Source organism: Poecilia formosa, unplaced genomic scaffold, assembly GCF_000485575.1.
Source record: "Poecilia formosa unplaced genomic scaffold, Poecilia_formosa-5.1.2 Scaffold9, whole genome shotgun sequence".
Taxonomy (NCBI): Eukaryota; Metazoa; Chordata; class Actinopteri; order Cyprinodontiformes; family Poeciliidae; genus Poecilia; species Poecilia formosa.
This window is the reverse complement of record NW_006799948.1, coordinates 3,087,284-3,115,175: the sequence shown is the minus strand read 5'-3', so window position 1 is coordinate 3,115,175 and position 27,892 is coordinate 3,087,284. Positions and strand designations below refer to the sequence as shown.

The following is a 27,892-nucleotide window of genomic DNA, read 5'->3' as shown; positions in this document are numbered from 1 at the left end:
TTGCAGAAATGTTGCTGACGGGCTAAACAAGAAATACACAAACAATATCGGGGGACGTTTTTAGACGAGAAGTGGCAGCGATGGTTGCGATTTTCCACAGAGCGCAAAAAAAAAGACGCGCCTTAGAAAACTGAAGAGACAATTGAAATGCTTTCTTTTTAACGCTTATGTTTTATTCATTCAAGCGTCTGGGGACCCTCACTTGGGTGGGTGGAGGGGGAGAGAGAATGACTCTTTATCTCCTTCGTTCCGCCGCACTAGAGAAATGTTGTCATTTGTTTGGATTCGGCGGCGTTTAGGGGGCTATAATTGAACGAGAGCGGAGTTGAGTTTTGCCTCCGCTTGGTGCTTTTCTTCACTTATAAACAAGATGTTTGCTGTGGTTTTATTTCTTCTGACTCTGGATTTCTCTTTTCTTACAGGCGACATGCTGGACCTGTTGAAGTGGCGAGCCCACCCTGAAAGAATCAACGACAGCCTCTCGAAACTGAAGGAGATAGACGGCTCGGAGATCGTCAAAGTATGTCCGTCTCCTCCGCTCCTCGTTTGATTTTCAATCCGTCGAGTTCGTCCTGGACGCTGAAGGTGTGAACGGATTTTGGGCCGCTTCTTCTCCTTCTGTCAGTTTCTCCAGGACACCCTGGACACTCTCTTCGGCATTCTAGACGAGAGCTCCCAGAGATACAGCCTCAAGGTGTTTGATTCACTCGTAAGTACATTTTTTTTTGGTCTTTCTCAATCTACGGTAACGACAAGTACAGAAACTTGCTGGGAGAGAAGAAAAAAAGAAATAGTGATGTAACGCTTCACAGCTCGCTAAACCAATCCCGGCGTTCTCATGCTTTCGCCGAGCAGAGGCGGGAGATCGATCTCTGGGTCTCTGCTTCTGTCTCTCTGCGCATCAATCTCACACTGAGACATGAACACACTCTCTCTCTCTGCACCTTTTCTAATGATGAAAAAGCCTGGTGAGCTGTCACTCTCAAGTTTTTTTTTTGTTTTTTTTTCTCTGTGCTTTTGAGATCATCTTTGAGAATATTGACAGGTTTGGCCAGTAAATGCCTCATATGACAGATTATTTCAGATTTATTTTACACACGATGCTTCAGGGTAAAGTATACAACTGCAACGGTTAGCGTATTTTATTGAGGTTTTATGCGACGGACCAAGTTAAGGTTGAAATAATTGTTGAAGTGGAGATGAAAAGATTTTCAAAAATGCATTACAAATAAAAAGCTGACCTTTGTGTCCATTTATGTTTAAATTAAACCACGGCGCTACCCTTAAACAGAACGGCTAGCTTTTAGTTTGCGTATCAGTGACTTGCAGCTGTACTTATAAAGAAATGTGGTTCAACAAACTGTTTTGGAGTTTTTTTGTTGTTGTTGTTGCTGAAAAAAAATTAAAATTTTGTTTTATCTTTTATTAAGATCAAATTACATAAAAGTGGACTTTATTCATATTTCTGGTTGTTGGCAATGAATTTTATTCAGTTAAAGGGGGGTGAATGAGGATGCATGTCTCACCTTTTCTTATCTTATTTGTCAAGAAATTATAAAACCCTCTTTTTTTTTTCTTTACAACTCTGTGCTCTCATATAAAATCCCATGACACATTTCAACATTTGGGATTGTGAAATCCTGAGATCCTCCTTTCTAACGTTTGTTTTCTCCTAATCTCCAGGTTCATATCATCAACCTCCTCCAGGACAGTAAATTCCAGCACTTCAAACCGGTCATGGACACCTACATCGAGAGTCACTTTGCCGGAGCGCTGTCCTACAGGTCTGTAAAGCCTCCCTCTCTGATTCTTACACGTGTAAGCGAGTGTGTGTGTGTGTGAGCGCTGCAGCCTTTTCCCACTTGTTGTATTCGAGTACATCACATCAGCCGGCCGACGCCACTGCTGAGAAGCGGCTCTATACAACGTGGTGCTTTTGAGTCGGGGCTGAGGGAGGAACACTATGCTCATGGTGCCACCTGGCTGGTGGAATGAGAATTATCGAATTGTGCCTCTCACGTCTCATATGAGCACAAATTAACCAACAAGCTGGTGTTTTGCTTTACGTGTCCCATTTTTTATTTATTTATTTTTATTTACATGTGCATATTCTGCACCTACCTATAAGCGCTCACATCTTAGCTTTTGTTTCATTTGCACCTGCTGCTTCTGCAGAAAAAATAAAAAATAAAATTCTCATTGAATTTTTCTATTTCTTAAAATTTACCACCACAGATTTTTAATGTATTTTATTCGGAACACGCAAATGCGGTTTGATCGAAATCGTTTCATTGCAGCTCTGGTTGGACGTTAAAAGTAAAACTCTGTGCCTTCTGCAGCCTCTATCAGGTTTTTTTTTTTTTTTTTTTTTTTCCCCCAGGATTTCCCAGCATTTAGCCACTCTTCCATAAAGCTCAGATATTTAAAGTTTTTGAGAAACCTGCAGTTCCACCAGTTACCATAAACCTCTTTGCCACTTCCCTGATTAACATTCCCCTCGGCCCGCGTGTCAATTTAGGCAGACGGCCAAGTTTTTTGTAAGTTCGACACTTATGGCTATCAAAGTAAACAAAACACGTCGTTTTTCTGTAACTTATCTGCTCCTTCGTGTTGTCCCATCACATAAAATAAGCAGTAAAATACAGAAAGTCTTAGGTCGTGACAGCTTCTCCCATCATTAAAAACACACCACTACCTGGAGTAGATTTTTCACCTTACCGAGCCGCAATATTTATTTCATGGCATTCATCATTTATTTTTTCCATCGTTACTCTCGGCTGCAGCATCAGCTTCATCCGCCTTGACGAAACGGGTGCAACGGGGTTTCACGTTAAACTGCAGCGTTGCCTCATCGACTGTGGGGTTTGTTTTTTTTTGCCAGCCGGGCCGAGACGCAGATGGAGGTAAACGGGTGTGTGCGTGTGTGTGTGTGTGTGCGCTTCCCTGTCTTCTCCAGGGACCTGATCAAAGTGCTGAAGTGGTATGTGGATCGCATCGTCGAGGCAGAGCACCAGGATCACATACAGCAAGTACTGAAGGTGAGGCATGCATGAAGGTAACCTGGACCTTTTTCCAGTTTTTTTTTTCTTTAAGAATGTTTGTAAGACAAAAACAGATTTCCCTCTCTCGCTTTTTTCGCCTCCTCCTTCGACTCCTCTGTCAGTCATGCTGCAAGAAGGTTTAATCAGCAGAAACCCAGAGCCTCTGGTTGCTGGGGATCCTCGTCATTTTATTTTAATGATGCATGCCGAAATATACTGCAGACCTGTCTCTGTCGATGAATAGTAAATGGGGCATACGCACCGCAGACAAGTCTGCAGCACCACACCACATAAGTAATCAGCTCGTGCTGTGTTTTGTGATGCCGCCAATAGTCATGGTGAAACGAGCCGGGTCGTTTCAGTCGATGATGAAGACTTTCTGCTTCTAGCAGGTTCCTAAAAGTCTAAATCTAACATCAGGTGCACCAAGACACAACAGATTTCACGTTACGATTTGTTATTTGTACGCAGATGAAAACAAATAGAAAAATAAAACTAATTTAATAGATGCAAAACAAACTTTATCTGCCGTAAGTATTACAAAACGTGGGCCTGACTCTTCTCCACAAAGAAGCTTCACATAGTGGAAGTTTTTTTTTTTTTTTTGCTATTTACCATATTGGTCTCATTAAATTAGTATTTTATTCAGGTTGAGTTCTGGACTTTGATTGGACCATTTCCATTGTCAGTCACCCCCATTGTAGTTGTGATCCTGTGTTTATCTCCTACTCTACATATTTAAGCACAAAGTTAAACAAAAGTGTACTTTTGGGGGTGTGGCTGTTAGTACATCTCTATTAAAGAGTTCCTCTTTTTTTGCTTTACTTTGAAAGTTTCACAAGCAAAACCTGCTCAGACTCACCTATTTAACCAGCAAACAGGAACCGATCCGCGTCTCTCTGTCCTCCAGGCCAGCGACTACATCTTCAAGTACATCATCCAGTCTCGCCGGCTCTTCTCTTTGGCCACTGGAGGCCAGAATGAGGAGGAGTTCAGAGCCTGCATCCTGGAGCTCTTCATGTCCATCCGCTTCTTCCTCTCCCAGGAGAGCAAAGGCATCAGTCCAGTCACCCAGACGCAGGTGTGTGTGTGTATCCAGAGTTGTGTTTGTGTGCTAAAACATGCAGCAAGTCAAAAAAAAAAAACTCATCAGAGACGTGCCTCTCTCCGCCTGCTGCACCAAATCGCGTTTTCTTCCTAGAGGATGCTAACGCTGTTGTGGCGGGTTGAGAATTTGTCTGTAATTGAATTACACGCTGCCAGAGGGGCCCCAGAGTCGAGGGTTGGGAATTCCTGCGACGGTTTTTGTTTCTTTTCCGCTGGGAGGTCCGCGCTGCCAGGCGGCTGCTTTCGCGCATTTTGACCAAGACCAAAAACAAGCAGGTTATCGATGCCAAAGATAATCCTGATTGCACAGTGGGAGCAAATGTTGAGCGCTGTCGTCTGGGAAATTATTTCTGGGTGTTCGTGTTGCGTTGCTTGTTTTGATCTTTTGTCTGCTCTCCAATTCTGGTTAAACAATTTAAAACAATTTCCTGCACTCCATATCCTTGTCAGAGGAGTGTGCACATAAAAACAAAATAAAAATTAAAATCTCCTCAGCTTCTTTCTGCTTTAAAGCTGAAGGAATCACCGTTACGGTAATTAGCAAAAGCATCCAGACACCTTTGGGGGGGGAAAGAAAATCTGCTAAATGTGTGTGTTTTTCTGATACTTGCTAGATAAAATCCATTGAAGCAAACCTTTACAAGTCAGTTCAATTCCAAAATCAATGCCTCAGAACACCGAACACGTCCGTTCAGGTGAGAGCACTTAGTAAAAACTGACACTGCACTGCAACCTGAACACACCAACTCCTTTGAACCACATTGAAGTTTGCAGTTGTACTGTAACAAAATGTGAAAATTCAGACATTTGTTTTTGTTTGTTTTTTTTCCCCCAAGGCACTGTGTGAGTGCAGCATTAGATCTGATGCAATCTGTTTCCTCTCATCTGCTTTTAATCTGTATTTTCAACACAACAGTAGCTTTGGGAGGATGCAGGTCAGGCTGATGTTAATCCCACCTAATCTGTTACATGTGCTGCACACGCAGGCCAACAAATAATAGCACAGTCAAACGAAGGGAACCTGGCCTGGGAAATTCCTTGAATATTTTAGATTAAAAAGTCAAATTTTCAGTAAAAAATTAGAAATGAAGTATTTCCCAAAAAACTCACACAGTTCGAACATGCCGGAGTTGCAACCGGATCCACTCCTGATGGTCATTTTTGTCTCGCAAGTGCGTATTTAATTTGATTTTAATTACAAAAAAAAAAAGCTTTCGGATCACACTGCAGTGAATGTGAAGGTTGTGTGTGTTTTCTTGTAGAAAGCCTGGTGTAATGAATCACCTGAATGTGCCCCTATTTGCTATATCTGCAAATCAGTTTCGCAGTACGCAGCTCTGATTTAGGCAAAGGGTCACTGAATGATGCACAGCGAAAATATTGTTATATGAGAAATGCGTGCGTGCCCTTCTGCGAAAGCCTTTTTTTTTTTTTTTTTTAATCCAGTCTTGGTATACAAGTCTTTTGGCTGAGTGATTATGGTTTTGATGGATGTCGCTCGTTTCTAACCGAGCGTTCCTCGCCTCCCTCTGCCCAGGCGGTGTTCCTGCGGACGTTCCCGGCCATCTACAGCGAGCTGCTGAAGTTCTTCACCGTGCGGGACGTGGCCGGGTTTGTCAGGGAGACGCTGGCCAGCCTGCCCACCGTGGTCCAGGCCGACAGCCCCCTGGAGGCGGTCAAGCTGCAGTGCATCTCCAAGACGGTGGAAAGCCAGCTTTACATTAACCCAGGTGGAGCTCCTGAGTTTTTGTTCGGTCGTGGAAAGAAGGGTGTACAAACGCCACTTTTCTGGATATTTATGACACTTAAATAGAATATGTAGTAAGTCGGAAAACACAAAAACATTTGTAAGAGTTTGTACAGGTGCTTAAAATCCTTGGAAATGCTTCAATTTCGATTTTAAGGTTTGTAAAGTGCTTGATTTTCGCCTAAACTCCTTAAAATAGCTCGATATTCAAGCTGCACAGTTTTATAATGAAGTGCAACCTAATGTTTGACTAAAGGCCTAAATTTGGAAAGTGAAGCCAGGTATTTCCACACACCTAATAAAGACTTTTCACTCTGAATTTAAATCAGACTAAACTGTTTTTTTTTGTTTGTTTGTTTATTTTTAGGTTATTTCTATTTGCCAAATGCCAGAAAACGTAGGGAGAACATTTTTTATCTTATTTTTGAATATTTAAAAATCCCCTAAGATACAAATTTAACTCCAAATTTGCCTCACTTAGCTTTCATTTCATAACCCTTCAACAGAAAACGTAAAGATAACTAAATAAGGACAAATGAGTGTAACTATCAGTCTTTTTATTTATTTTTTTTGTTGCCTGGCAACCGTTCTGTTTTCCAGAGTCCCGATGCATCCTGCTACCCGTTGTGCTGCGGGTGCTGCACACCTGCCTGCAGGAGCAGAGAGACCTGGTCATGTGTGCGCGCATCTTCACCAGCATGCTGTCCCTCATTAAGAAGGAGGAAAACGGCACCGTGGTGAGTACAAATGGCTAACGCGCGACCGAAACGACACGTCGGGCCGTCTCGAGCTGCGGCTGGTTGCGTCTGTCGAAAGTCGGCGCCGCTTCCGGAAGCAATCGAAGCCAAGTGTGGGCGGTTTTGCAGCTGTAAGATTGATTCGTGAAGCTGCCTCCCTGGCAAAACGTTCCACAAGCCAGACTGCTTTGTTTGTTTGCACGCTGTCAATTAGCGGTGGCAACATGGACATTGGCAGGTGTGCGGCTCGCTAATGAGGCTGGTCAATTTAGCAGTGGGGTTGTTGAAGTGACTTTGAGCTTTTCCATCTGTCCGATTAGCGCGTGTGTGTGTGTGTGTGTGTTAAGGGTATGGATTGCAAAGATTTTTGCCAGAAGGGCAGTTTAATGGCAAAGGCTCCTAGAAGGACAGACACCGTTCAGATTGGCACCATATTTAAAGGGAGGCGACAGAGTTGGTAGCTAATGCGCCTGTGAGGCTCCTTCTCATTATCAGTCCTAAAACCTGAACGTTTTGTCAGGTGGAGAGAGAAGACTTGAAAGGAGGTGAACTGCTTTGTTTTTTATTTAATTATATTCAATTTTGGTAACTTTTGTGAGCCTTTATTTTTTATGTAAAACTGAGATAAAAAATAAAAAATAATACATTTACATTTAAGCCTCCAGAATTGTGTGGCTAAGTGTATAACGATGCATCCAAATCATTTATTAGCTTAATATCACGTACAAAAAAGTAAATATTCATATTTTAAAACTGGGTGTATTAATGCAGTGGTTAAAAGATTATCTGATGCCAAGAACTATGTATTTTTTTATATATATTAAATAATCAGTCCCAACAGCTAAAATGGAAGGGAACTGGACTACTTAAATTGTTTCTTGATGACATTTTATATCCTAATCAAAAGACTTCCTTAGTTCTGAACATTGGCTTTATACTACAGGGATAATAACGGTCATTAATGTCCTGTAAACTTTCTCCTGTTCAGTGTGTGGATCGTTGCTAATTGACAAGCCCAACTTTTTGCCATCCTCTGAATGTGAAAGCCTTTAAACTGCTTATTAGTCTCTATTTTGATTACTTTTGTGTGCCTTTATTTTTTATATTTAAAATTGAGGTAAAAATACATCAAGTCTGGACTTCATGTTGTAGAACGATGGAACCCTTTTATGGTTTAGGTTGCTTTTTCATACTTAGACTTGATGGTTTCCCACTCCACCTCAGCCAGCCTCTCCTGTCCAAAATGTCCACATTTCTATCTCTGTGTTCCTCGTCCTGCCCAGCGCTGCCCCAAGGAACCCGCTCTGAAAAAAGTGAATTGAATGAACTAATATGACCCCAAAAGCTCCATCTGTGTGATTACTAATCCAATCAGTCTAATGCTTCTACCTAATGTTCAGTACAGAAGACCAAATGTACATATTCTAGTAACTCGTGTTGTTATAGTTTGTAAAAGTTCAGAACAGGAAACAGAACTTCTGCTGAACTTGGTCAGATCTACAGTCTCAGTATTTTTATTTTTTTTTTTTTAAACCAACTGGCACTGTGACAATCGAGACTAGACAAGGAGCTAAGTTTATCTTGGCACTAAGTACAGTACGAAGGACGGGTAGGTAAAAAAAAATAATACAAAAAATCTTCTCCAAAGCTTATTAAAGCAAAAATCAAAAATGCCACAATGGAGTCACTAAGTCTCAAATTTTTTTCCCTTTTTTCCACTCAGATAACGGTAAACAAAATGTTCTTTCTCTTTTGCCAGCTGAACGTGGATGCTGGTTAAGTGCCTTCTGTTAAAAATGTTTGATTTCTCTCTGCTGTTTAGGAGCCTGCTGTGTCAGAGGAAGTGGAGCTAATAGTGGAAAGCCTGCTGGAAGTGCTGCTGAGGACCATCCTGGAAATCAGCAACCGGCCCCAGCCTGCTGGGCCTGCCATGAGACTGCAGTTTCAGGATGTCACTGTATGTGTGTGTGTGTGTTGGGTGTGTGTGTGCTCATGCTAAATAGGTTCGGCTACGTGCAAAATGTCCAAGCGTAATTGGGGGATGTTAAATTGAGCTGCGACTATCACTCCGCCAAGATTATTAATATTGCAGGCGGTAATTAAGATGGGGAGTGGAGATGTTGACAGTAATAATTTTTACTAAGTGGTAATAGAAACTTAAATATAGGGGGAAGACTTTCCCATTGAGACGGTGATCATGTTGGATTAGCTCTAGCAGGCTGTTACCGGGACGACTAAACATGTCCTGAAAATGTCAAATAAAGGAAAACAAGGCAACAAAAACAAGAAACAGGACAATTAGACTCTGCGGTTTATCCACCTTTAATGTTCCCTAAACTAAAATGTATTTATTCATGTATTTATTCTGTCAGGGGGAGTTTGTGGCGTGTTTGTTGGCACTCCTGAGACACATGAGTGACAAACACTACCAGAAGCTGCTGCAGGCATACAGCAGCAAAGACGACTTGAGGGTAAGGCCATATATATATATATAAGTTTTTCTTTTTTCTTATTCGTCACTCTTTTTGGAAAACTGTTCTCAATTATCCATCTATAGTACTATCGGCATGCTTTTCTGAAAGTAAACCAAATATTGTCGCTTTCCTAAAACAATAGCTCAAGTTGTTTTTTTGCCAAAAGTGATAAAATCACCTTTTAGCAAAAAATATCTGCAAATGCATAGCAGAATTTGTTTTAATTCTTTAATTTATTCTTTCTTTCTTTTTTTTTGTTCTGAGGAGGTTATGTAGTAATTTTTTTCTTTACTTGTTTTGTTTGTGTTTTTTTTTTCTTAATTGCTTTTTTAAATCTACTTTCAAAAAAAGCAAATCAAAGCTATACAGTTACAAAGCTTTCATGAAAGTAAAGCACCCAACGTGGTGCCATAGCAAAATCACTTAATAAATATATGAAAATACCTTCGGACTAAATCAATAGTCATTCAGCACTGGGCATAATTTTTCATATTCAGTATTTTAATCTCACTAGAAAAACAAGCTAAATTGAGCATAGCATCATTTGATTGAGTACAAGCATTTCAGCCAATCCCTGCAGGCGACTTGTAATCACCCTGAGATCCATATTTTTTCATTTCCTGTTAGTACAAAACTGCTGATGTATTGCAGACGTGCAAAAGCAATTATTGGATTTAAGGTTGTTTTTTTTTAATCAGGAAGCATAAATAAAACACCTTTATTATAAGACAGCAACAAATGATAGTGAATACTTTATAAAACTCGTGCACGTGACTATTTGAACTGCCTCTAAGTGTCGTCTGACTACGTCTGCGGGTTCATTCTGCAGGACTTCCTGCTTCACGTCTTCACAGTCTTCAGAATCCTAATCAGACCGGAAATGTTTCCCAAAGACTGGACCGTGATGCGACTCGTCACGAACAAGTAAGACCACAATCGCAGAAAAAATAGAACCTGGGATTATAAAGACATGATTGCAAGAGTTCCTTACATTCATATGAATAGTTAATAAAACGTCTGCCCTTTTCTTTCAGCGTTATCATCACAACCGTCCTCTACCTTTCTGACGCCCTGAGGAAGAACTTCCTCAACGACAAGTTTGATTACAAGGTTTAGCCGTTTGAATCCCCATCTTTGAACTTATCTGCAGAATTTTAAGGGATGCGTGCCTCTAGTTACTTGATAATCACAGGTAACATGTTGGGTTAAAAACCAAAGCAGATCAGACGAGACGGATCAAAATGAATGGAAATATTTGTAGGACAAATGCCAAATTTTTGTCTCGAAAGCCTACAAAATCCTGCTTTTTAAAAGAAAGCTTTGGTCTGTGTGATTTTCCAGGTTTGGGACTCGTATTTCTACCTGTCTGTAATATTCATCAACCAGCCTTGTCTTCAGCTTGAGTCCTTCTCGCCCTCTAAGAGGAAGAAGATTCTGGAGAAGTGAGTCTCAGCTGCTGCAAATCGTGTACATTCAGCAGCACAGTTTAGGTTTAACAGCATGAACCATGCAAGTCCTTTTGATCTTTGCATGTCATCAGCATGCATTCCTGATAACAACGTGGGAGTTTTTGTCTCATGCAGGTATGGAGACATGAGAGTGATGATGGGCTGTGAGATCTTCAGCATGTGGCAGAATTTAGGTAAACTGAATCCGAACGGTGGAAATTATTACACATGTGTGAGACAGACGCACTAAAGATGGAGTTCATACCCGTGGCTTTTAACCCATATATGTCATATAGTTACATTTTTAAAGTTAAACTTTTTTCTTTTAATTGCATATTTTCACAATTTGAGAAGAACTTAAAATGCATCTCACATGCTGCTCATGCTTTTTCCTATAATCACTGATCACTCAGTGAAGATGAAGACATAAAAGGGTTTACCATCATTGATATTCAAAGTAATGTATCCAAGCAGATTCATGGAAAGTCTAGTGGAAGGAAAAAGTGTTATAAAAACAAAATCTTGGCTTATTTTTAGCTTCATTAGCCTTCAGGCATGCTCATCGAAAGAAACAGAAATAAATGCTTTGGTCTTGTTGATTGCGATGATACGTAAACGGAAGTAGATCGCAAATTTAGCTAAAGTTAAGTCTTTGAAATACAGTCATATAAGTTTTTAAAAATTCCACTCATACATACAATTCTCTGAGAGGTTTCCCTCCAGAAAAGCCCTTCGCCAAATGATTTTTCCCTTGGCGTCACTTCGGGTCCAAAAGTTCACGAGTCAATCAAACGTCTAACCCGTGTCTCGGACTTTGTCACGGATGTAGGGGAGCACAAGCTGAACTTCATTCCGGCTATGATTGGACCGTTCCTGGAGGTGACCCTGGTGCCCCAACCCGACCTGAGGAACGTCATGATCCCAATCTTCCATGACATGATGGACTGGGAGCAGAGGCGCAGCGGCAATTTCAAGCAGGTGGGACACTTTGATCGCCCACCTAAAATCTTCATTTGTATGCTTCGAGGAGATCAGGAGTAGCCGTACAAAGGCGGATTTAAAACGAGGAAGATGAACGGTTCTTTAATTAAAAAAAATAAAAATAAAAAAGAGGTGGATGTTATCGGAGTTTCTAATAATTTTATCAATGTTGCTGAATTGCCTGGATGTTTTCCTTTCCCTTTTTGTCCTTCCTCCTCACAGGTTGAGGCCAAGCTGATCGACAAACTGGACAGTCTGATGTCTGAGGGTAAAGGAGACGAAACCTACAGGGAACTCTTCAACAGCATGTGAGTTGTTGCTGAAAAAGCGAAGGGGAACACATACCATGTAGAACAACACGGAACATTTTGGGGAGACGCAGCTAAAACTTGAAAGTTTCGTCTTTGATTTCTCGTTGAACGTTAGCATTAAGAAATCTGTAATAAGGAGTTTTACATCAGAGCACTTTAAATCAAGTAGAGTAGTCACACGGAGAGGTAAGCAGTAAACACTTTCACTTTGATCGCCACTCTCACCACATTCTGTCCATTTGTTTCCAGATTTCTGTCGCATCGGCTCAGTGTTTGTTTGCATGCACGCGTCCGACTGTGTGTGTGTGATATTTTCATCACTTGTTTTTAACCTTTTGCATATTTTGTCCTTCACTGTGGGCCAATATTTGAGCATGAATGTTAACTCATAATAATTCAAGTTCATTTGCATAAGCAACATCTCCTCGCTGTCACATACAGGGGCTTAAAAAAGTGTTCAACGCTTGAACGTCGCAGATTCGACTGTGATGCGCTTCTTTGGGATTTCACGTGGCAGACACAAATAGTTAGGCCTGTCACAATAACAAATGTTTCCGCACGATAAATTGCCCCAGAGCTTTTTCCGATAAACGATGACATAGATGTTTTGCGACCATTTTCAAGTAATGCAGTAGTAATAATTGCGTAATAATGCAAGAACACATTCTCAAGGATCACTGAACTTTAAATTCTAATGAACATTTAAACACTGGAACTGGAAGACATTTTAAATATCCAAATATGAAATTAGCCAAACGGAAACGTGCAAATAAAATTAATTGTGACGTCTCCTAATTACGAAATAGTCTAAAGGCAAGTTTGTGTGCTAAATGTAATTATCAGATATACTTTTCAGAGTTTTACTTGTAAAAAAAAAAACACTTATAACCTCTTCTCATTTCCTTCTTTAAACACAAGGGGCAGCATTATGCTGTGTGGATGCTTTTCTTGGGTAAGGTCAGGGAAGCTGGTGGCGTCCAAACGTAAAATCCCAATAATAGTTTGTGGTTATGACCTGACAAAATGTGCAGCAGTTCAAGGATATGAAAACTTTTATAAGTCGCCGTAGGTGTGATTTAAACAGTTTGTCGTAATCCATTCACCTTCTCATCATTTTTTTTTTTTTTACATATTAGAAACAGCAGAGCCCTAAATAACTAATGTTTATTTATATGTAATCTGTAAAATGCAGTGTGAAGTATTTTTTCCCCCCATAATCTAATTCTTTTATCATTATAATTTTTTTTGTTTATTATTCTAGTCTGTAACTTCTTGCTTTTTCTGATGAAATTGAAATAACTTTTCTATGATTTCAGCATATTTCACTTCAGTTTTTTTGCTTTTCAACAACTGCTCCCACCTTGCTGACCTTTCCCCACCCCTTAAGCTGAGCCGTGTGAGTTTGTGCCGATTTTTAATCATGTCAATATTAATTTATTCCGCCTATGCTTCCCGCCTGGAGTAGAATTCCTCTGTTTGGTCCGTACCCTAGGTAAGACGCTCTCGTCTTTGGTCTCTGTGTCGTCTGTGTGAGGGGGAAAACAGGGGGAACAATTGGTCCCAAAAACAAAGAGAAAAAAAAAATTAAACTATTGTGTGTGTGTTCTCCTAACTTTCCATCAAACCAACCAGTTATTATAATCTATATAATCTGTTTAGCTTCATGGTTTAACTCCGGCAGGCGAGCCAACAAGCATAGGTGACACTTTGCATGACCGAGATTAATTTCCTCTTTGCTTTGAGCCCTTTTTCTTTCTTCAGTAATTCCTTCCATCGCTGTCCCCGTTCCCGTACTCTCTCCATCTCCCTCGCCGATCTGCCCCCCCCCCCTTTCGAGTCTTGACGTTCTCTCCGTCTTGTCCTCGTCTCTCTTCGTCTGTCCCGCAGCTTGCTGAAGAAGATTGAGAGGGAGACGTGGAGGGAGAGCGGGATCTCTCTGATCGCAACCGTCACTCGTCTGATGGAAAGGCTGCTGGACTACAGGTCGGAGAGCACGCGCACGCACATGCGCACGCGCGTGTGCATACACACGAACACACACAAGAGTCCGATTCGGCTCTTGTGTTCGTCTGGTGTTACATGTTCACATTTATTCCACAGGGATTGCATGAAGTTGGGGGAAGTGGACGGTAAAAAGATCGGATGTACCGTCAGCTTATTGGTGAGTTTTTGCTCTTCCCTTAAAAAAATGATTATTTACTTCCATCTGTCTGCATCAAATTAAAACGTTCTCGCATAATTTGATTTATCAAATAAAACACAGGCTCAAAATCTGTTGCAATGTACTGACATGACTCTTTATCCAATCAAACACTAAGAATACATTAAATATGGATGTGGCCTCATTAAGACGGCGCAAAAATAACATCTTTTTTGTTTATCATTATTATTAAATGTGATTTCTGATTTCAGTTTCTTTTCTTCTTTACAATTTTTCCTTAAAAAGAAATTACAAATGAAAGAAAATCATTTTTAAAAAAGTCCTGTATCTGTGAGTTGACATAAATTCCAAGTCAAAATTATAGAAGCTGTCGACACTAATCCACATTCAGAGTAAACCAAAGAGTTCTTCTTCTTCTCTTTCTTCTTCTTCTCTTTCTCCTTCTCCTGCAAATTAAATCCTCAAAAACAGAACATTTGACAATACCATCGATTGATCCCTAATCCATACTGATCAAAGTTAGTTTCAGTCTGATTAATTAATGTGATCAGCATGTATAAGATTGAAAACTCGGTAAGGTTACAGGTTCTGGGGCATAACGGCGCGTTTCATCAGCATTGCAATACGTTTGGCAGACTGATTGTCCCACCTAACTCACTCTGGCATGACAGTCAGAAAGCTACAGAATCCCTTTCTCTTGAATGCCAAATGAGCATCATTACAGTTAGATTTACTATTACATCAGATAAAACAAGAACAGTAGTAATTTTTCCCAACATTTTAATGTGTTATTGATGTTCTTTTCATAGCTAGATAAAACTATAAGAACCTCTGACATGTTCTATCATTTTTAGAATTTTCCCGCACACCTTTAAAAAAAAAAAAAAAAAAAAAATCCAATTAGATTTGATGTTGAATGCAGATAAATTTGAATACTTATTAAACTCCTAAGAGTTTTTATGTCCCTGCTCATTTTATGCGGGGTTGTTACTTTTGCCGAACAGAAATACTGATTCTTGAAATCTAATGGATGGGAAAAATATAAGCGTGCCCTGCAGGGCTTTGCTTATGTAACTAATTCCTTCGCCCGGGTGTGTGGGCGAATAAATGAGAGGTTTCTGTTACATTGCAGATGATATGTCGTTGCACTTTTTGTCAAGCATCAACGTTTTATTTATTTATTTAGCCTATTTACATCTTTAAACTCTCAGATTGTTGCAAACTCCTTACCTTCTGTTTGCCCTTTCTTCTCTCTCTTTCAACTCAATCAGCCGTTTATGTTTTTTTTTTTTTTCCTTTCAGAATTTCTACAAAACAGAACTGAACAAGGAGGAAATGTACATCCGCTACATCCACAAACTGTACGACCTCCATCTCAAAGCGCAGAACTACACAGGTACTCTCTGTGGGGACAGGGATTTTATTTTTTATTTTTTTTGATACGCATTCAGATTTTGTTCTCACCGTCTTGGTATTCATTCTCCTTGACCCTTTCCACTTTCAGCCATGTTATAAACACAAACTTGTCGTATTGAGATCTTGTGTGATGGACAAACTCAAAAGACAAAACTTGCTGTACCATCACTGGGGTCTCCAAAAGTCAACAAGTTGCTAAATTTTGATAAAAGTCGCATTCTTTAAAAAAAAAACCCAGTTGCTTAGAGGAGTCACAAAAGGAATACATGAATCAAAGTTCAGGCAGTTAAGACTTGAGACTGAGGTGAAGTTCACCTTCCGACAAGACAACATAGCCCATGAATTACACTGGCAAAAAACATATGGTTGCAGCTTAAGAAAAAGTGGAAAAATTCAAAACGCACGAGTACTTCTGAACGCCTGTGCCGTGTCGTTATCCTCCAGTCGTTTTTTCGTAACGTCTGATCTGAACTTCTTTCTTGGTGGTTATTGCAGAAGCTTCGTACACCCTGCTGCTGTATGACGAGCTACTGGAATGGTCAGATCGACCGCTTAGAGAGTTTCTTAACTACCCCATGCAGAGCGAGTGGCAGAGGAAGGAGTATTTGCATCTCACCATCATCCAGAACTTTGATAGGGGAAAGGTGAGCCAGCGCACAGCGTGCGCTATCTTATCCTCCATTTCAGCATAATACTTAGAATTTTAAGCATGCTGTGTTCTGTGAATTCTTTTTTTTTTTTTTTTTTTAGCTGAGTACGCCAACATTTTCATGGTTTGATCAAAAGTTTACTGCTCTTCAGAGAGTCACTTCTTGCAGAGACAAATGATTAAAAAGCTCCCCAATCCCAGATGAATTTAGGGAATCATTAAATCTACTCCTCTTGATGGAAATAGTCCACTTTTCCCTCACGTTCGCTGGCTTCGCCATCTGCCGGCGCGACCTCGTAGGGGCGAGGAGGCAGCAGGAAAAGCTTCCTGTTTAATTAGCAAGTCTGCTGGATTCTGTACCAATACCTGTGCAAGGAGAGGGTGCAATTGATTCTTGATTTTTATTTATTTTTTTTGTTGGCTCAATAGTGCCATCAAGTGGCTTGTTAACAATCCTGCATGTTGAATCTGATTTTTCCTTCAGGGTTTGTTCTTACTTTTTTCTCTCTCTCTCTGTTTCTGTCCTTTTTGAACCTCAGTGTTGGGAGAACGGCATCATCCTTTGCAGGGAGCTCGCCGACCAGTACGAGTCGTACTACGACTACAGGAACTTGAGCAAAATGAGGGTGAGAGGAGCTGCAGACATGCAGTCAAGATTTGAAAACAGGATTGCTGTTAATCCGTTTAGCTTGGGAAAAGAGGAAAATTATAAACGCACCGGCTGATTTTCTTTGTCAGATGATGGAAGCGTCCCTGTATGACAAAATCATGGACCAGCAAAGATTAGAGCCCGAATTCTTCAGAGTTGGCTTCTATGGAAAGAAGTTCCCTTTCTTCTTACGGGTAAAAACAAAAAACAAAACAAAACATAATTTTCATATTCTCTATATTGGATTGTGTAATACTTTTCCTGTCTGCAAAACTGGGGGAAAAAAACCACAGAGAAAATTAACATTCTCTTACGCAAGACTCCTCCAGTGTAAGGTGACATTCAGCAACTTTTATTCTGCGCCATTTAATGATGTAACGGACCCTGTCCTTAGTGGAGTTTGCAGTTGCGTGCTCCAGCCACTAGATGTCAAGCTAACCCCATGCTGCTTCACCTTTAAAATCCCCTCACTCTGTGCTGCAGAATAAAGAGTTTGTGTGCCGCGGCCATGACTACGAGAGGCTGGAGGCTTTCCAGCAGCGGATGCTCAACGAGTTTCCTCACGCCATCGCTATGCAGCACGTCAACCAGCCGGACCAGACCATATACCAGGCCGATGCACAGTGTATCCTTGACGAGACAGAATCTTTTCTTCTTTTTTTTGTGTGTGTTTTACTGTCTACTGACAACAGAAAACACAGGTACTTGTATGTTTTCTGTATCCAAAACTGACTCCTTGCCGTTTGATCATCCGCTTACAAACGTAGACTGTACTGCAGAGTGCATGCAACAAACAAACTGCAATCAGGTGCACTGTGGTGGGGAATAAGCCCAGGATCTGGTTTCCCAAAGAGGCTCATAATATTTTTATTTATTTTTCATTTTTGCCAGCGAATGTGAGTGTTTGGTTTTGAAGATTCACAGAAAACCCAAATCTAAATCAGGTTGAGAAATAGGTCAACGTATATCGAATGGTTCAGCTGTACGAATTGCATCTCTGGCTGCCTGAGCCTCCACAGTGCTGCACAAAACAGTTATTGTACTTGGCCTTATTCTGTGTTTCCTGAAACCACTCTCACTGTACGTGGAGCACGTCCTCTGAATAGCAAAGGGAAAGCTCATTTCACTTCCATGCATTGCTTGAATTAATAAACACAACATGTTGGCCTTGTTAATTATTCACACGTATGTATGGGACAAGTGTTGGCCTACATAGAAGTGCCGAAACGCAACACACAGACGCGTCGACTGGGGAAAAAAAAACACTTTATCTATGTCTCGATGTCCTACGTATACTTCTGGATTACATAAAAATCCTCTTGCGAGTTGTGCGTCATGTGATTTGTGAGTGTGTAAACGGATGTGTGTGTGTGCATACGTCAGTCTGAGCACTATACGCACGGACAGGGTTATTTCACGCCTGTACATGTGCATAGGATGCGTGCGCATGTAAATCTTCGCATGTAAATGTGAATTGAATGTGTGAACATTAAAATGAAATGGGTTTTGGTGAAATCTGAACACGTACATGCGAGCCGCTACCATGCGTTTTTGCAGTGTCACCATGCAGGTTAAATCTAAGGATGGCACGTCTCTGTTCGCATGTGAATTATTTGCACAAACATGTGGATCGTACGTGTACATTTAACGTGTGCGCGAATAGGATTTACATTTTGCATGTCCACATGTGAATGTTTTGGACATACCGGTGTAAATTTGACATCGATATCGATCGTCTACATCCACACCTGGTGTGTTGTTTTAATGTTATACCAACAAATGGCACCTCTGTCATATTGTTCACCCATTCGTGTATCCTTATCACCAACACTGGTGCATTCATGATTGACTTTAATCAGCCGTTCTTCCTATCATAAATCTGCTCATCAGTGCGAGAGACTCGGCTAATAAAGGTGAGGCTGAGCTAAGCAAAAATAAACCAAATGGTTCCACTGCTGGCTCTGAAGACCCCTACACACCCTATGTCCTGTCGACATTCCCTTCCCTCCATGTGGATTTAAACAAGGCACTCAACCACACTTTAAGAGGGTCTTCATCTGCCCATCGGAACATCCTCAGGGTTCCCGGGGTCCTCCAGCTTTTTGAGAAATTGTCCGTTTCAGCCCCGCAGCACTTCTCCCTCGTTTGCCCTCCCACACTTTCCTTGACTTGTTGGGGGGGGATTCCAGACCTGCAGATCTACGCTGTAACTCCCATCCCGGAGAGCCAGGACGTGCTGCAGCGAGACGGCGTGCCGGACAACATCAAGAGCTTCTACAAGTTCAATCACATCTGGAAGTTCCGATACGACCGACCCTTCCACAAGGGCACCAAAGACAAGGAGAACGAGTTTAAGGTAGAGAAAGAAGCACGCGAACACCTACACATGCGGATATCGGGGAAAGACTGATAATTCCATTAGCGCTTTCTCACCTGAACCATTTGAAACGGGCTCATTGACATCCTTCCTGGCCTTACCCATCTGTCACGCACCGCGTTATGTAGCAATAGCTTGCGCTCAGGTATTAGTCTGTGTACGACGCGCATGTTTTATTCATTAGGGAAGCAGCATCGGTAATTATACACAAAAACCTAGGCAGTAGTCGGAGCCGTGTGAGGCTTGAGCGCAAATGAAGCCTTTTCAGGCTCATGGGGTCCTGCAGCTGCACACACTTTTAAGACGCCCAGCAACACAGAACCCAATATTACACTCATAAATATTCAGCTTTTATTGCACGCAGGCTTCGTACCGTTTTCTCATCACTTCCATCAAGGTTACTTGGCTAAATTTAATCACGGTATCGCATTTTCATTTAGGCTGGATGTCTCTGGCCTTGAGGAAGGAATAGTGCGCAATAAACATTAATGTTGTGACTGGAGTGCGCAGCGGGTCTGGTAATGTATGATTATTGTATGATCTCCCCGTAAATAAAAAAGGCATCAATCGAACACCGACACACAAAAAAACAAAAGTTTTTATTATTTCGGTGGAAAGGCGGAGAGCCTTGTATCTACGTTGGACTTTTCTCTCAACTTCCTGTTCGGAGGCACTGTTTTTTTTGTTGTTTTTTTTTTTGCCTGCTGCGAGTTGTGTTCAGGTGGGTTTCTTGGCCTTTAAAAGCATAAAATCAATAGAGGGCGGCAGGGCTGTGTAGTGAGTCGGAAGACCCTCCTTCAGCGCGAGGACACTGGATCGATGCTGCGTCTCCGCTCTCAGCTGCTCTTTTGGAGGGTCCTGGAGCAAAACGCTGCGTCCAAAACTGGACTTAAACCAAATAAATGATCTCATCTTGTATCTAGCCCCAATTTCTCTTTAAAGTCTCCTCAGCAAAAAAGAAAAAAAAAAGACATTCATAAAAAAATAATAAGTTTAATTGGCTTTTCTGTGTTTAAGGAATGCACAGAAGATTTTTTTGTCAGTTTCTTGCTCACAAATCAGTTTTTCTCCTATGTTTCTTATAGCAAAAAGCAATCAAGATTTTCTCATGGCTTTCCTTCAGCAACGGATTAGTTTTTCCACCTCTCTGACCAGATTAGTGACAAATTCCCCCCTACCTGAGCCGTGGATCTGTGCTGCTCCTCCAGAAGCCTGAAAAGTAGTGTTTCTTTTGTAGCTACCGCTGTATTTATCCTTACATGAAACTGCACCAATTTTAACTAAAACAGTGAAATTTGTGGTTGCAAATCAACAAGGTGTGCAAAAAGCTCGATGCTTTGACTAGACACAAAGCAGTGCCTAGTCAAATCAAAAAGAACATGAAGTTTTGAGAACACAGTAGGCGGAAACACTGGCGCTGCCGTCTGTTAAACGGCCAGAGCTGCACAATAAATACTGAACAGCTTTCCCGCTCCTCGGGTTTGTCGACATGGTTACATTGTGGCACACACACTGCCACATACGTATGCAGGGCTATAGGATGAATGTGTTATATTAAGAGCCTCCTGTAAATACTCGAGTTGCCACGGTTTACATCCTGTCAGAGTGACCTTGCGAGACGCGGGGCGTATTGACGAGTGCGCCGGTCCCGCTGTGTAAGCGCCGGAACGTGACTGATGACATAACGGATCAGACGTGACACCTGACCTGCATCCAGAAGCGAACCTTTTTTGCAGGATGTGTCGCCTTAAGTGTTTGAAGCGGAGAGCATTTGTGCATTAGGCATAAGTAGGGATGTTTTGGGGGGTTTTTTCCTAGTGATCAGCAGAATGTCATAAAAATAAGGTTTCCTTTTTTATTTTTTATTTTTTAATTTTTTTTGCAGAGCCTGTGGGTGGAGAGGACTACCCTGACTTTGGTTCAGAGTCTCCCAGGCATTTCCCGCTGGTTTGAAGTCGAGAAGAGAGAGCTGGTGAGTGTGAACACTCTTGATTAAAAAAATAAATAAAAACTTACCTTGAAGACTTGAAATCATACACGGCCGTCACACATAAGGGAGATTTAGACACCTACGTATGTTTTGACATTAAATTCCCCCAAAGAAACGGCTCAGATTTTGGGAAACGCTTAAACGTCCACCAGTTTCGAACGTGTATGTTTGCAAAAACCCTCTAAAATTGTATCATTCAGAACCCAAAGAAGTGGGTTGATACTGAAATGGGGTCCAGGGAACATGCGAAACACGAGGCAACTTCTGTCTTTTAAGGTCTGAGCTCATATTCTTTAGTTCCAGCCGCTGAACTTGCTGCAAAATTGCCTGAATGTAAATTCTGAATTACCCTGTGATGGTTTAGCAGCACATCTGCACATGAAATGTGAAATTGGCTAAAGGATTAGGCTTTATGAGGGACTAAAATATGAATGTCAGAAATGGAAAATGGAGGATGAAAAGAAAAGCATGCTTAAAAGTGACCAGGAGCCGAGTAATTGCTGCTTCCTTCCACTTGTAAAAGAGATGCTAAGATAATTAGCACCCACATCTGAAATGTGGAGAGCATTTTAATTGTTTGGTGTGTTTATTTTGTTGGGGTTTCTTTTTTTTGTTTGTTTTTTTGCTTTTCATGAGATACATTTAATAGTTTTTATTCACTGCAGGAGAAAATGGCTTTGAAAATTCCGAGTATTATTTCTCAAGAGCGAAAATGTACAAAATGTGTTTATTTTCCCTGAAGCACAACTGTCTTAATTGGACCAATTAAATATATAAAAGGTCTGTGATAATTGTCAATTAGAGTTGAGTAAAGAAATGTAGAAACTATCTACTATTTCAGGATAAGCAAAAGATAAAAGCACAAAATCCAGGAGAATTAAAAGCGAAACTATGGTGTGAATATTTAAGAACTAAAACTTAGAAGGCAGAATGGGAGCAACAAGCCTGCTTCCAGTTTTTCAAAGTTGAGCATTATAGAAGATTACAAAAATTATACCCATAAATTTTATTTAGTGTTTTTTTTTTTGCATTTTTTTCTTCCACTTAACTTTCCACAAATTTTACTGAGCTTGATTTTATTTTCTATTTTATCATTTATATGCCTGTGATATGTTTGTTGTGAAACACTTTCGTCACTTTCGAAGGATGTATTCTATAAAGTACTATAAAGTAATAGTCATTATCATAATGAGGTATTGTGATTAAAAAACGTTTCTCTATTTTTAAAATATTATTTCTGACGTAAGGCAGAACTTTTATGAGAACCATGTTTTTGCTTCGTTTTCTCAGCCGTGAGCTATAATCCTCAAACTTAACAGAATTAACAGCTTGAAATCTATTAGCGTTGTGAGTCAACGTGAGTTTTCGTCGCCTTGGATTAAATTGAAACGAGCGAACGTTTCGGTTAAATTCAAAGGAAATTCAAAAGGCACCTGTGGAGTTGCTGGTAACGCTGAGCGGAACGTTTCCCCGACCGCGCAGGTGGAGGTGAGCCCGCTGGAGAACGCCATCGAGGTGATCGAGAACAAGAACCTGCAGCTGCGCACGCTGATCACCCAGTGCCAGAGCCGGCAGATGCAGAACATCAACCCCCTCACCATGTGCCTGAACGGGGTCATCGACGCCGCCGTCAACGGAGGCCTGGCCCGCTACCAAGAGGTACGAACGGGGCGGACGGTTCCACAGAGACCGAGGGTCGGGAAGCACTGACATATAGATTGCCTAATGATGTATGAAGGTGGGACGCATGAAACGGAGGGGGCCGTATGGGGAGAGAGAGAGAGAAAAAAAAAAAGAAAAAAAGGAGCAGATGAACAGCTGGATGGATGGATGCACGAGCGGCTCGGCGAGGTTTTGATCAAATTTATAGATGAGTGGAGAGCAAGAGGAGGGCTGGAAGCAGAAAAATGAGATAGATGGTTGATGCTGGAATGAGGGGATGGAATGGAGCTTTCAGTCAGCGAATAGATGGCTGGATGGAAGGATAGATGAGGGGAGAAAGCGGCGTCGCATAAAAAATCGCATAAAGAGAAATAGCGGGGTGTGGGGGGAGGAGTGTAAAGAGATGGATGACTAATATTAGCTTATTGAATGAGGTAGGAGGATTTATGCAGCTGCCGCATTATGGGATAGAATAGTAAAAGGCAGACACAAAAAGGAGAGACGCCTTCCGTCTCGCCGACAAACATTTGCATCTGCTTGCAGCTTCTCGAGAGCGGCGCGCGGGAGATTGGAGGACAGCCGCGCGGCGTGCTCCAGTTTTCCAGGAAAAGCACAACAGCCTCAAAAAAAAAAAAGAAAAGGAAAAACAACTTAAAATCTACTCAAGAAAATAGTTTTTAGCCTCAGCAAACTGAGTGGACTCTTCTGCTTGTCGCTTAGCAACTGCTGTGAGCGTGGATCTGGAGGCAGGAAGAGGTGAGGGGTGGGGGGGGGGTGCATTTCCTCGTTGTGCATGCCTGTTTGCAGGCCCAGTGCAGAAAGCTGTATCCGTATTTCTCTGCTGCTTTTAATTTCTTGTAAATCCCCCTCCCCTCTTTCTTTGGATAATAATAATAATAATAATAATAATAATTAATAAAATAAATTTGGAATATTTCCTCACAAACTGGACAAATATGGCTCCTTTTTTTTTTTTTTGTGCCGCAAACACACTGCCACCGACATCAACCCCCCCGATTTTCCTCGAGCCACGCACGACGTCTCGAGCGTTCGCGGGCCGCGCCTATAAATCTATTAATTTCTTTTCCCTCCTTAATGCCGATTGGCAGCCGTGGAGGCCCTGCTACAAATGAGGGAGAAATTGTCATTATTAATATTCAGATTTATCGCTCCAGTCCGAGTTGAAGCCCCTTTCCGAAGAAGAAAAAGAGGAGGAGGGGGGAGGGAAAAACGCGTTGTGATTTATTTTCCCCTCCCATCAGCGCTCCCTCTCTAATTGGACTTTGCTAATGATTAACTGAAGTCGCTCGGTAGCCGGGTCCCACTCGTCGCAGTCCGACGAGAAATTTCCATCATGCTGCAGATTATCGATCAGCTTTGCAGCTTTTTTTTTTTTTCCCTTTCCCCGAGGCTTATGATTTGTGGTTGAAGCTGAAATGCAACCAAAGGAAAAAAAAAAAGGAATAAAAAAAAACCTACAATATTTATGCACTCAAATGTTTTAAAATTTGTTATCTAACCATTTTGCAGAGCTTAATAAGATATGCTCTCCTGTGCGGTGCATACTAATTTGATAAAGATTGCCATCTGGTGATGTTTGGAATATTAAAACACCTTGAGTATTCAGCCTGCGAAAGCCGTTTGATAGGGATCTGTGTTTGTTTGTGACTGTTTAAAGCAGCCTCAAGCATCTTTTCTCTCAGTCTGTCTCTTTCAAAACAGACAGCTGTGTCCTTGAGAGGAACTGTACTGCGCTTTTTGCAAACAACCCCCCCTTTTTACCTTTTAGTGCCTCTCCTTGTTTTTTTTTTGTTTTTTTTTTCTTCCTCTCCTTCCCCTTCTGAATTTCCTTTTGGGGCAGATTTGAGAGCAGATTGTGAGCTGGGCTTTTCATCATCTCATCCTCTCTCCCCGCTTTCAGCCGAGTCTAACACAGACTGGGAAGGATTTGCAGTAATCTGTGGACGTATGACAAGTGTTGATGCCACTGTAAACAGCAAGGACTTGACAGTTTATGTATAGGGAATATGAGGGGGAACAAAGCTTCCAGCTCGCAAGGCGAGAATACACAGTGTTTGGTTCAAGGGCAGCGGTGGTTCTTGCATGGCGGGCCGCTCCTTTTTGCCGTCCTCCGAACGACACAAATGCAGGAAGTCATCTAAATAGTATGGCGGGGTGCGACTTGGTGCAGTCTCACACAAAACATGTAGGATAGTTTCCCAAGTAAACAAGCAGGTGGCACCGAATCCTCATTGACGACACTTGTCTAGAGGAAATGGGAAAACAATAAGTTCTCTTCTGCCCTTGTTTCTGATGCCGCCCTGGATAACTGCCCAAAAGGTGTTTAAAGAGTGACACTGTTTACAAGATCGGGATGATAGAAGATTTTTGCTATATATATATTTTTTTTTTTAAACTACAAAAAGGGTTAATATTTCATAAATCATGCATGGAGTTAAGTAAATTTGCTGTCAATTTATTCAGTCCAGGTTAGAGCTACTATTGTGTTACTTTTCAATGAGTTCCTCCACCAACACACCTGAAACATATGAATGCATCTAATAGATGCAGAATGGCAACTCTGAAAGATTGGACTCATTGGATTAGTCCTTATATTTTCCTATTTATGCTAGTCTTAATCTGAAACTGTTTTTGAAAGAATTCCCGTTCAGCAAATAGGCAAACAGTTCAGCTTTAATTTGTCCAATTATTTGAGATTTTGATCAAAACCAGGGAAGTCCATCCTTTTGTTTAGCTTCACCAAGAAGCCCCAAAGTAGATGCTAACATGAGTAGACGCTAACCACCAAATGTTTTGGGTGGTTAGCTAGTAGACAGTCATTCTGTTACATGGTCGTCACAAAACAAAGCTACCAATGAGAAGACAAATATCAAAAAGAGTTATTCTAACCAGTTACAGGTAGCCAGGCTAATTAACTAGCTAATATTAGCGTATTTGTTTTGTAGTAAGCAAAACCTATGGCTAAATTACACTGGTACTTATTATATTCTTATTATTAAATCAATGTTTTAAAATAAAAACAAGAGTATATAAATGACAGAATTATGAATCGAATTAGTATTTTATAATTAGCTTAGCAGCAGGAGGACTTTTTGCTGCTTCTTTGTTTATGCAATTAGAAAAATCGTATTAAAGAAAAAGCTTTTATAAATCCTGATCTTTAAATCCTCCCTTCCTACTCCTCTAACATCCAATGGAAGTAATGCTGTTTTTTTGTTCACTTTCCTTGTGTGTTTGCTCAAACCTCCCTAAATGCACTGAAGGGCTGCACAAATACAAGACATAAAACGCATTCGCATTCACCGAGTGACGGCCTGCTGGGATTCAGGTAACATCGTCACGCGGAAAGCACAGCCGCCTTCAGGCCTTCAAATGTTCTGCATTTTGTTTACTTGCAGGCCTTTTTCGTGAAGGACTATATTATGAATCATCCCGAGGACGGAGACAAGATTGGCCGACTGAGGGAGCTCATGTTTGAACAGGTCTGAAATGAAAGAAATAATTATCTTTGGGGATGGGGGGGAAACCCTAGACGCGCTGTAAATTTTTGATTATAAGAATGTGCTCACAAAATTCTATGGTTATTATTACTATTAATTGTCATAAATCCTTATGTGGGTTTGTTTTTTTACACATAAATATAATAGCAACTACAGTGTCTGCCTGAAGTGTTACATTCATCACCACTACGAATATAATGTTAGTTTGGTGTTTGCATTTGGACCGTGCTTTGTTTTGGAGGGAAATTATGCTTAAATAGGGAACATTATACATAAAAACCCAAACTATCACATTCCCCACCACGCATATTCTGTACGCAGCATTGGTTCCTTTATCCTTTAGCAATATGCAGAGAGATCTTACACTTTTTTTATCATGGTTGACAACCTTTTTTCATAATTCTGGCTGGATTACCAGGAAAGGAAGATTTTATTTTAATGGGTTTGCTTACTGGCACAGATCCCGCTTTTAGACATAGTCCATGCATTTTTAATAAGGGTAAGACTGCGTTTTGTCCCAGAACTTGAATATAGGCTTGTATATCCTGCTGGTGCTCCAGCAAGATATATTTAAAGTGAAGTTCAGAGATTTGGAGGTAGCTGTACACCTTCATTATTCTGACAATGATCCACACAGCATAATGTCGCCACCACCATGCTTAACAGTTGGTGTGCTCCTCCGAATAAAATATGCTTCTTGTCATTCCGGGCGAATGTCAGGCGCTTGGAGCTGTTATTGGTCATTTCTGTCTCTGCGTTCCAGGCGCACATCTTAGAATACGGCCTCGCTGTGCACGAGAAGTACGTTCCCCAAGACATGAGACCGCTCCACAAGAAGCTAGTGGACCAGTTCCATCTGATGAAATCCAGTCTGGGCATACAGGTAGGCCACCAGGTTGTAAATCGGGGACAACCTCAAACGTACCAAGCAGAATTTTCTGAACACCGCACGTCTTCTGTCATTTCCTTTTGGATTATTAACGGACGACTTTGCGGGAGCAAATTCGACAGTAGAAAGCATCTGCTGCACTCAAACTTCCAAGCGAAATGACCCCTGCTGTCCGCCGAAGGCGGGGGTGGAGGGGCGGGGAAGGGGGAGAGCCACCCCTCATTAAACAAACTTCCCCTCATCTACATACCACGGATTTTTATTTGCGTGCCTCACGCTGGCGCCGAGTAGCGTTTTTTTTTTTTAATCATCCCACTTTCCTCCGTGTGAAACCGCAGGAGTTCCCGGCTTACGTGCGCGCGAGCCCCGTGCCCTTCACCAACGGGAGCCCGCGGACCTACAGGAACTCCGTGCCCAGCATCATCAGCCCCGACGCAGGCAGAGGGGTTGCAAGGCGGAGGTGACGACCATTTTCTTTTTATGCATTTATTTGTAAATTGCACCTATGTATATGTCAAAGACAACTGTATTTTATCGTGCCAAAGATTTAAAAATGACCATAAAAGCCGTCTGTCTGCATCTTCCATCTGTTTATGGTGTTGGTTTATAATAAAGGAAAGAGTGGGGGAGGGGGGGTAACCTACAGGGATCTGTCTCTTCGTCTGACTGTTTGTGGCTGCGCTTGTGTGTGCGTGTGTGTGTGTGTGTGTGTGTGTGTGTGTGTGTGTGTGT

The 27,892-nt window shown here is 41.4% G+C and overlaps 1 protein-coding gene across 5 annotated transcripts in view; it reads left to right on the top strand.

Moving 5' to 3' along the window:
• The window catches only part of dock4b (dedicator of cytokinesis 4b), a 176,926-nt gene that overhangs the window by 132,677 nt on the left and 16,357 nt on the right, over positions 1–27,892 (top strand). For 4 of the 5 annotated variants that reach the window (XM_016664126.1, XM_016664134.1, XM_016664117.1 and 1 more), the window contains 29 exons: positions 423–520; positions 626–709; positions 1,684–1,784; positions 2,957–3,038; positions 3,952–4,122; positions 5,686–5,878; positions 6,496–6,632; positions 8,455–8,589; positions 9,005–9,103; positions 9,936–10,030; positions 10,141–10,216; positions 10,448–10,548; positions 10,690–10,748; positions 11,384–11,532; positions 11,758–11,843; positions 13,312–13,338; positions 13,734–13,829; positions 13,947–14,007; positions 15,310–15,403; positions 15,919–16,067; positions 16,612–16,698; positions 16,811–16,915; positions 17,205–17,346; positions 18,911–19,077; positions 20,984–21,070; positions 22,571–22,747; positions 26,170–26,253; positions 27,035–27,154; positions 27,499–27,620. In XM_016664126.1, the coding sequence (XP_016519612.1) occupies positions 423–520; positions 626–709; positions 1,684–1,784; positions 2,957–3,038; positions 3,952–4,122; positions 5,686–5,878; positions 6,496–6,632; positions 8,455–8,589; positions 9,005–9,103; positions 9,936–10,030; positions 10,141–10,216; positions 10,448–10,548; positions 10,690–10,748; positions 11,384–11,532; positions 11,758–11,843; positions 13,312–13,338; positions 13,734–13,829; positions 13,947–14,007; positions 15,310–15,403; positions 15,919–16,067; positions 16,612–16,698; positions 16,811–16,915; positions 17,205–17,346; positions 18,911–19,077; positions 20,984–21,070; positions 22,571–22,747; positions 26,170–26,253; positions 27,035–27,154; positions 27,499–27,620 (3,184 nt within the window). The remainder of the gene's footprint in view (positions 1–422; positions 521–625; positions 710–1,683; positions 1,785–2,956; positions 3,039–3,951; positions 4,123–5,685; positions 5,879–6,495; positions 6,633–8,454; positions 8,590–9,004; positions 9,104–9,935; positions 10,031–10,140; positions 10,217–10,447; positions 10,549–10,689; positions 10,749–11,383; positions 11,533–11,757; positions 11,844–13,311; positions 13,339–13,733; positions 13,830–13,946; positions 14,008–15,309; positions 15,404–15,918; positions 16,068–16,611; positions 16,699–16,810; positions 16,916–17,204; positions 17,347–18,910; positions 19,078–20,983; positions 21,071–22,570; positions 22,748–26,169; positions 26,254–27,034; positions 27,155–27,498; positions 27,621–27,892) is intronic. The other variant, XM_007578639.2, reaches the window with a different exon arrangement.